Source organism: Drosophila mojavensis, unplaced genomic scaffold (assembly GCF_018153725.1).
Source record: "Drosophila mojavensis isolate 15081-1352.22 unplaced genomic scaffold, ASM1815372v1 contig_36, whole genome shotgun sequence".
NCBI lineage: Eukaryota > Metazoa > Arthropoda > Insecta > Diptera > Drosophilidae > Drosophila > Drosophila mojavensis.
Genome location: NW_025318858.1, coordinates 19,225,198 through 19,235,424, shown reverse-complemented (window position 1 = coordinate 19,235,424; position 10,227 = coordinate 19,225,198). Strand labels below are relative to the sequence as shown.

At 36.0% G+C, this 10,227-nt stretch overlaps 1 protein-coding gene across 2 annotated transcripts in view; it reads left to right on the top strand.

Annotated features, from left to right (window-relative positions):
- Positions 1-239: 239 nt before the first annotated feature.
- The window catches only part of LOC6577321 (E3 ubiquitin-protein ligase TRIM9), a 111,552-nt gene continuing 101,564 nt past the window's right edge, over positions 240-10,227 (top strand). For both annotated transcript variants that reach the window (XM_044009121.1, XM_002003252.4), the window contains exon 1: positions 240-1,591. In XM_044009121.1, the coding sequence (XP_043865056.1) occupies positions 656-1,591 (936 nt within the window). In that variant the 5' untranslated portion in view covers positions 240-655. The remainder of the gene's footprint in view (positions 1,592-10,227) is intronic.

Genomic DNA, 10,227 nt, shown 5'->3' with positions numbered 1-10,227 from the left:
GACTTTATTTATGGAGCTGTTCGAGCGAGCAATATGTTGCCACTTTGTTGTTGTTTATTGCCGCAATATAGAAAGTTATTATTAAATTTAGTGATAAGAAATTTTGAGCTCAACCGTCGCGACGGCTGTTAATGTGATAAACGCTGTTGTTGCGCTGTTGTCGTTTCGTTAAGTTTCGTCAACAGTTGCGGCTGCCTCTGTTAGTGAGTCAAGAAGTGCGACTCCAACACTGTTAAACAACCACCGACAATTTAGTCTTTGACGAAGTTGAATGGCGAGCGGGTGTGCATAGCGGTTGAATAAGTTACGTATAAGCGAATGAAAACGCGCGTATTTTTGTGAATTTACCGTTGCGAATCAAGTGATGAAAATTGTTGAAACAATTGCTTGTAACAAGCAGGCAGCACAACAATAACAACAACAGCAACAAATCAATGTAAAGTGAACAAAGTGTGAAGAAGAAGAAGTGAATGTTTATGTGAGTGCGACAAGATGAGCGATCAACGGTTAAATTTGTAAACAAGAAGCGAAATTCAAACCCGTTAGCTGAGACCAATTCCAATTGGAGTAAAAGCAAACAAGCTCAAGTCAAACTAAAGAGGCATAATTTAAAAAAAAAAAAAAAAAAAAAAAAAAAAAGAAACAAACAAATAAAATGGAGGACGAACTGCGTTGTCCCACCTGCAAGCAGCTGTACGCGAATCCTGTGCTGCTGCCCTGCTTCCACGCCCTCTGCCTGGGCTGTGCATTGGATATACAGACGCCCTATACACCGGGCGCTGCATTGACAGCCGCTGCTGCTGCGGCCACTGGCGCTGCTGGCGTCGGCGTTGGCGCTGTCAGCGGCACCTCAGCTGTTGCCCACAATGGACAGCATTCGGCTGCTGGAGCAGCGGCAGCGGTGGGCGGGTCCTCAGCCGGACCGGGCCCGGGCACGGGCACCCGGCACAGTTCACACAGCTCGGCGGCGAGCACCGCCAGCTCGGCCACGGGCAGCGAGAGCGTCACCTCCGACCAGGATCAGTCGGACAAGGTGAGCATCTTCAGCGAGGCCGACTCGGGCGTCGTCTGCTGCTCGAACACATCCCGGCCGGTGTCGTATGCCGGCACCGGGCAGCTACAGGGCCTGCTCCAGGGCGGCGTGGTGGCGCCACCTGGTGCCGCCTACTGTCTCACCTGCCCGCTGTGCAGGAAGCTCGTGTTCTTCGACGAGGGTGGCGTGCGCAACCTGCCCACCTATCGCGCCATGGAGGCCATTGTCGATCGCTTCTGTGCCCGCGAGGCGCTGCGCTGCCAAATGTGCGAGTCCGACCCGAAGGTCGCATCGCTGATCTGCGAGCAGTGCGAGATTCGCTACTGCGACGCCTGCCGGGAGCTCTGCCACCCGGCACGCGGCCCCCTGGCCAAGCACACGCTGGTGAAGCCGCGCGGCGCCGCCCAGCAGCGGGAGTCCGTATGCGGCGAGCACGAGGAGACCCTCTCCCAATACTGTCTCAGCTGCAAGATGCCCGCCTGTGGCCAGTGCATCGGGGAGCAACGCCATCAGACGCACGAGGTGCAGTCCATCAATGTCACATGCAAGGCACAAAAGGTGAGTTCACTTTTTAATGAAAAATAACTTTCAAAAATTAAAATAGTAAATAAAAAGTGTAGCTATAATTATAAAAATAAAGAACACAGACAGAATATAATAAATGAGAAAAACTAAATCAAACAAATAAAAAAAAAAAAAAAAAAAAAAAAAAAACTAAAAAAAAAAAAAAAAAAAAAAAAAAAAAAATAAATAAATAAATAAATGAACAAATAAAAAAAAAAATAATAATAATAATAATAATAATATTTTAATCAATAATTATCAATTATTAACTAATAGTAGTTCAAGTGATTTCTTGTGATAGTAAATAAATCATTTCTCAAATATTATAATAAATATAGATTAGACATTCCTTTAAGCTGATTCCTATCAATTTCTTATCAATTACTAGGTTAGTAATATAATATATACATACATATGTATATATATCATATCATTGATTTTATATCAACAATTAACTAGCTGTGTGTCTTTTTCCTTATCAATATTCTTTCTCATGATGAAAGTTAGAAAAATTCGCACATATTATATAAAATATAGATAAAGAAATATGTAAAATAAAATTAAAGATATGCCATTTATAACATTTAATCTATTATTATTTAACATATGCATTACAAAAATTCTAGCTGTAATTTAAAAAAAAAATTGTTAACTTATTTTAAAGATTTTAATATTTTTGCTAATATTGTATATATTTTGGTTCTTCTATACTGCGAATGAACGCAAAAATGTTCTTTCTAACATATACAATGATTTTCATTTATACTCTGCTTTTCTTTCTTCATATTTCTTATAAAACTTCTATGGAAACCAAATACTCAGATATCTAGGAAATTCGTTTTATTTTGCACATTCGTCATTTGAGCTTGACATAATATGTGACATTAGAGGATTTAGAAAAATAAATATGTGTACTGCTATGGGTTGACGATAGACAGTTTATAGAAATTCGATTATATGGCTTATCTACAACAAATTGTAATAGATATATGTTATAATAAATAAAAAAGGAATAATAAATTTAATAAAAAAGAAGGGAATTTTCATGTCATATTAAACCTTTTTTGTGGCAGTTCAGCATTTATATAAACAAAGTTTACAATAAATTATAATTATATATGTAAACAATATTATTGTCAAGAATTATTTGTGAATAATATCTAAAAAATATATGTATAAAATAAATGAACTAAATAAAATAAAAGAAATGAAAACAAATAAAATATTTATATTTCATATAAATATTTTTCTTACTCTCCAACTATCTTAATACTAATTATTTTTGAAAATATTAACATTAATAGAATTATTTGAAAAATGTCTTATATTTTTATGATGAATAATATATTCCTTCTTATATAATATTGATTTATATACTGAAATATTTTATATCCAACTCAAACTTTTATTCAGAATTTCCACTTTAAATAAGCTAGAGTACTGTTGCTCACATTCGCTTTTCTATTATTTCCGGAGTTTATATATGTATGTAGTTTGTATATGTATGTTGAGTGTTGCCACTTCTTGTGTTCCATTTCATGTTGTTCCAATTCTTCACATTTTATTTATAGCCAACTTGCGCTGTGGCCAAGCAACTGTGAATTATTTAACCATTTTTGTTGCTGCTTCGCTTTCATTTCAATAGCTGACTTTTGCTATTCATAGAGCAGAGTTACCTGTTAGCTGTTACCTGTGCCTGCTCTGCTCCGTTCAGTTTCTCCCCCTGTTGACCTGTCGCGCTCTGCGCTGACGGTTTTGTACCATTTCGTTCTCTTTTGTTTTGAGCTGCTTGCAATTTGTCACTTTTCGCACTTGGCTTGTCCTTTTCACTGTCGTCCTGTTTGTCTCCCTGTCTCTCTCGGCCTGTCCCTGTTGGCTGGTTCCTGTTTGGGAATAGAACGCGACACTCGAAGCCGGCGACATATTAAAATTGTTTGGCGTTGACATTTCAGTGATACGTCTGAGGCACCTGAGGAATTTCAGTAATTGTGCAGCTACCTGTAGTTGAGCCAGCAGCAAATGCAATCAAAATCAAATTCTTTAAAGATAAAACGGAATTTTAAAGGCAGAGAGAGAGAAAAAGCGAGAAAGAGAGAGAGAGAGAGAGAGAGAGAGAGAGAGAGGGAGTAAGACAGTGAGATTGGGAACCCTACTCAAAAAACTTATCGCTAAATTAGCGTGCCAAAGTTCTTAGATTGCGACACTTGCCAAAGTCCAGAACAAACAAGTCCTGCAACAGACAAATGGGGGCGTGGCAGTGCTGGGTGTCGGCGGGCAGAGCTTGGATCTGGTTAGGAGGCGTGGTTTAGCGCTTGGCTGGCGCAACGTGGGCTGGGTGGGGGATGCGGTAGGCGAAAACAATTTTGCATGAAAAATGTGAACGGCACTCAGGCGGACAAACGAAGAGCCATCAATTTTCGGTACCAGACAAAGGAATGCAAAAACAAGAAAGCAATGCAGACAAGACACAGACGAAGATTTAATACTCTAGCAGCAAATATTGACTGTATGCATAATAACAAATTGTTGTAGATAACATGTTAACAAAAAAAAAAAAAAAAAAAAATAATAATAAAATAAAAAAAATAATAATAATAAAAATGTAAAAAATAAAAATAAATAAGTAAAAAAACATAAAATTATAAATACATAAATAAAATTAAAAAAAGAAAAAATAATAATAATAAACTGAATACATTCTGTGATTTTATTTTCAATTTTTATTTATTTATAGACTTTTATGTCTTTAACAAAAACTCCAGTTTGAATGAGTTTTATTATATAAAAAAATTCAAGCAACTATGAAATATAAAAGTTTGTGATTTGTAAATTTCAGTTTTATACAATTTTAGCTTATTTTTGGGTATAAAAGCAAAAGTTCGAAATAATTTTAGTTGTAGTTAGTTTAGCTGTAGTTTAATTCTTTGCCTCAAATTTAGGGTATAGCAGAAGGCGGTAATAGTTTGCTGTAGTAACAGGAATAGGAGAATGTAGTTAATGTTGTTCAATTATTGTATTGCTTTTACTTTACCAAAACAGCAAACGAGTATAAGTTAGTAATTGTGGCCAATATTTGCTAATTTATTATATTACATGTTAACAACAATTTTCATGCGTTATATAATCTATAAGGTCCAAATGAAGGAACATAAAATATAAAAATATTTATTTGTTACTGTTGCAGCTATCACAATTAATTTATAAATACAAATTGTAACAATTAATTTATAAATGTATGAGCATATAATCAATTAGTATTATAGTATTGTATGTATCAGAAACAACAATATTTCATATTTTCTACTCTATGTACGATTAAATGAAATTCGCTTATAAATGGGAAACTATTTATAAAAGCTTGGATTTTTTCCCAAGAAGGAAAATTATTCAAATAATTAATTATATACGATACTCATATAATTAATTATATCATGACTTTATTAATTATTGACATTATTAATTATTATGAAATTATAAACATATATCCACTATTTGGGATCTATAAAACATTTGGACAATTTCAGTTAACGGTATTGAAAGAATAAATGAACCCAACATTTTTTAATAGGAATTCTCAGTGGAACTAGAATTTGTTCCATTTTGTATTTGTCAACAAATTCGTTCTATATTCACTTTCTCCAACCATTGCCTATAGCTGTTACCATATATTATCTGTGCCTAGTCGTTATATTTATGTCATTCCATACCAAAAAACGTCAGTAAACTGATATGATAACAGCCAGATAATATACGAAATATTACTACCAATTCTATTTTAGTGCCATTCATCGATTCGATTGGATATCGCTAACAGCTACAGATGATGAATAATCAAAGCATTTCCGGCTGTGTTTGCCGACTTAGTCATGTTGCATCCTGAGCAGCTGATGCCCGTCAGATTTCGATGTAGATTTTTACCTCGCAAAACAATGGCCATAATAATATAAAATCTGTGGCAGTGGCAGCTGAGTCAAAATAAATTTTAAGGCAAAAAGGCAGCTGCATTGCTTGGCCTTATTGTCAAGGTGTTGTGGCTGCTGCCCCAGCACCTACCCCCGATGGTGATGATGATGGCGGCTATGACACAGAGGTAATCGAGCAAGGCATGCCTCAATCAACTTTTAGGCCCGGCCCGCACACACGGTGCGCCTCTCTGCTGATAAGATAAGTGAATGAGGGGGCGCAGGCACGCTGCTGCTAATCAGAGCCAGGCCGAGACTCATTAGCTCAGTGCTGTCTCTGTTGCACACAGTATGCCCCTATCTTTCTCTCTCTCTCTCTCTCTTTCGCTTTCTCCTTGCCTTTTCACTTCTGCTTGTTCTCTTCATATTTTGCACAATATATATTTTTTTATGCTCGTTGAAAGGAGTATATTGGTTTTGTTTTTGAGGCATTGAATTTGCAACTGCGAAAAATCTAATAGTATATACATACGATATATATATATATATATATATATATATATATATATATATATATATATATATACGCGCATATATTTAAAAATTTTTAATTTAAATTTTCTATATTTTATTTTCAATAAAAAATATATATACATATGTATATATAAAACGACTAACTAAAATTTCTCTCACAAATTGTTATATTAAAAAAATGTTTTAAGCAAATAAAAAATAACCAAGTTTATATTGAAGATTAAAATCAATGCAGTCGACTACACCCAACTGCAATATTTTTACTTACTTTCCGCTTTTGTCGCCTTGCCATTTTTCACACCTTAGAACATGTTGTCGTCGGGTTAGACATGCTGATAGCTACCTGCCCCGGCCGCAGGTAAGCGCAGCAAGAGCAGGTAACCTAAGCAAGCACGCGCAGCTCACATAGAGCATATCAAGCGTTATTTTCTTTGCACTCGCCCAGTCATCGCGTACTTTTCCACTTGTTCTGCAGTTCTCGCGAACAAATCATTAATTTTGAGTTTATTATGCGCTACGTACGTTCGCCTGTTATCCTTGCGATGGCCGGGCCACCTCCCAGCCAGTGTCGCCGGAGTGTTCCCATTTCGGGTCAGGGATTTATGACGCCATCAGACTGCAGTTTTTTGTAGTTCTCAAAGCATTTCACGAAATATTTTGCTACATGTTTTGTATTATTAGCCACCACCAGTAACAGGAGCAAGAGCAGAAGCAGGAGCAGGAGTAGCAGGAAAAACATGAGTAGCATTGCAGCTAGGCCAGCTGTTCGTCCTCGCCCTGTTGCCGTGTGTCCCAGTACCCAACCCCCTTGTATAGATGGCTTTGCTTCTTTCATTTGCCCATTTGTTCCATTTAACGTGGTCGCATTCTTTTGTAAACTTCATCAACCCCCGAGTTTACATCGGCATTTTCCAACAATAACTATTTAGCTGTGATATATGATCGCCAGTTATTGTAGCTTTCCTTCGTTTTCATATCTTTTGATAACGAACTTTTATTTATTTATTTTTATTTTTTTGTTAATTCTCTTTGACGAGCTTTTAAAGTCTGTGCTGACAAATGATATAACATCTTTTTTTTTTATAAATATACATATATATACTTCTTTAAGGTATTCCTACTGTTACTGCAAAAGGTTATGTTAATGTTGCTGGTAATGATTTTAGACTACTTTTCTCAATACTATTCTAATACTAACTTTTTCCGATGATATCTGTTGTAAGATTCTACTACTGCTACTCCTGCTGTTAAGCCTTATGATACTGTACTATACTGACTGTAACTGTTAAAGGATCTACTATACTGGCTGTTACTGTTAATACTTCAGCCATATCTACCGAATCGAGCAACATAGACTCATTTTAACAGAACTACTACTCCTTTTCCTACTGCTAACATGTTTGTTAACCCACAGTTAATGTTTTTAATTTACTTAACAGCTTGGAAACTTTAACATAAACTAAAATTGTTATAGTTACAATAACGGTTTATGCAGTGCTCTCTGCCATTGTTAATTTGACTGCCACTGTTAAATTTGATAGCCACTGCTAACTCTACCCTTAACTTTAAATGTTATGGCCAGCTTTACGGCAATAGTTGTAGCTGCTCGAGCTGTAGCTACTGTTAAGAATATGCTCTCATTGGAGTCGAACCGTGCGTTACAGTCTAATCAATTACCATTACCTTATCTGGGCACATCTCTCCGACTGTACGACGAATGCGTGCCAATTAAAATGTTTACGAGCATGCATCACTGTCGACCTACACTGCGCAACATAACAATGTGCCGGTCATTGGGCAAACACGAGGCCCTGGGGATTGCTGCTCTGAAATGCTCCAAAGGGTCAGCTGCTGTTGCTCTTGGGGGTAGAGAGAGAGAGAGAGGGGAAGAGGGAGAGGGAGACTCACACACATGCATACCTGTGTCGCCAAGTAGCCACTGCATATGTCTGTCTATATTTTGGTTGGATAAACTCCCACTTAGCTGGTTTTGTAGCAGCTTTGCCGTCTGCACTTTGACATCAAATAAAAGTATTATACGAGGCGAGCTGAATGAAAGTTCTCCGAATGCCTGTAAATTATGCACCTGGGAAAACGCCAGGCAAACAATGAAAACGAAAAAATGAAGCCTAGCTAAATTATAGCACGAGGTATTCCAGGGTTTGAGGTCCTTAGTTTATTATTTGTGAGCAGGCAAATGTTAAAATTTGTCGTGACAAATTAATTTCCACATAGCGAAAGTCGGCAAACAAATGGCAAAAAGCGAGCAATTTTATTTGAATTAAGCACACACAAACACACACGCACACGCATCCAGTGGAACTCCTGCTCCTTAGGCACACTCTATAGAGCATATCCTTCTGTATACACTGCGGGGCTGGCGCTTGTTGTTTTCTTTTTGCTCTTTGTGTCGCCCTTATCAAAGGGATTTTCATTGTGACGCAATTTTTGTTTAATTTCATTGTATTGTGCAACTTTTAGGATTGTACCCTATGTGCGGGTGGCGAAGGGTGGAGTTTATTACATTTTGAATTTATTAATTAAATAATATTTATATATTGTATTCATAAAATTTTATTTTCAATATAAAGATGTTAAAATATTATTGCAAAAAAAAAAAAATAAAATAAAATATTAAATATATACATTTTTTTAGATTAATAAAAGTTTTTATTGAATGTATAAGTTAATTAAGATATTGGTTAAATGAAATATATAAATAAATTAAAATATTATTATTATTTATTTAAATTTAAATATAAAATTTTTAAATTAATATGTTTGATGTAAAATTTGGTTTCATATATGTATATTAAAATTTATAAATTTATTTATTTGTTTCTAAATATATTAAAATGTTTGTTAATTAAAATTTGAAATATTGATTACATATTCTATTATATATCTTAATTACATATATTTGCTATGTATTAATTATTAATTTGGTTTCATATATGTATTTATATTATTATAGTTAATTAAAATTTGAAATATTTATTACTTATTTTAATATTTTATTTTATGTCAATTTTGTATGTCCTATTATGAATGTCGCTCGTCTAAGCACTCAAATTTTGAGTAGCCACTAAAAATAATATTACTCTAAAGTACAGAGTATTGGTTAGCTGAGTATTTCCGCTTTACAGAATTGCCTATGTAAACAGTGGAATACACAGAACTTCCCACTCCCTCGACTATGCACACAGTCATAACTCTGACTCTAATGCTATCTCTACGCTGTTTGCCTGCCATATAGCTCTCTCTCTCTCTCTATCCCTTTGTCCATCTCTTTCCCCCGCTCTTTTTTGCCCATCCACCTCGCACACTCATCCAAATGCTCTGCTGTCAGCAATTAAGTCGATATGCTTTTTGCCTTCTTCCATTTGCCATTTGCTTACATGCGTTATCCTCTCGTCTTTTCTACGTATGTGTCTATGTGTGTGTGTGCTTATGTATGTATATGCGTGGGTGTGTACTGGTGCTTTTGTGGGTGTGTTTTGAGCCGCCTTTCATTTTGGGCATTGACTTTAGGCTTCTGCGGCCTTAATTCCCACTCCAAGTCAATTCCACTGTTCCAGCTTACACACACGCACACCCCCTCTCGCGTTCCATTCGCCTGTTTCTAGGCAGTTAATTAGCACTGCGCAGAATTTGTTTATTAATTATGTAATTCATTTTTCTGTGTAATTATATTGGGACCTGCCGCCGCCATTGCCGCACATAAAAGTGAATACACTCGGTAATTGGGCCGTAATTAGCCAAGTGTTGGCCCAAAGCACAGGAAGTCTAGCTGCAATACGGAAGTCCTAAAAGCCAGGTGCCGACTTATTAAGAATTAAATGTGCGAATTCATTAGAATTAGACGGAGTTGGCGGCGACCACAGAAATGAAATGGGAATTTTGATAAGAAAATGAGGAGAGATATGGCTAAGCCAAATGCTATAAATACGTTTGGCTCTGTAATTAAGTGAATTTTAAGTGTGGCTGGGAATGGGCTTAATTATGTTGCAATAATATTTATGTTATTGATTAAGCGTTTCCTATGAACTGGGTCCTAAGCCGGTGCTTAATGAACACTTGAATGTATTATGTAGGCGAGCAGATTAAAATTCATAAATGAGTTTAAAAGGGCAATTTTAGGTACATTCAACTAAATATTTGTTTTTACATAAAGTTATAGAGATACATATTTTG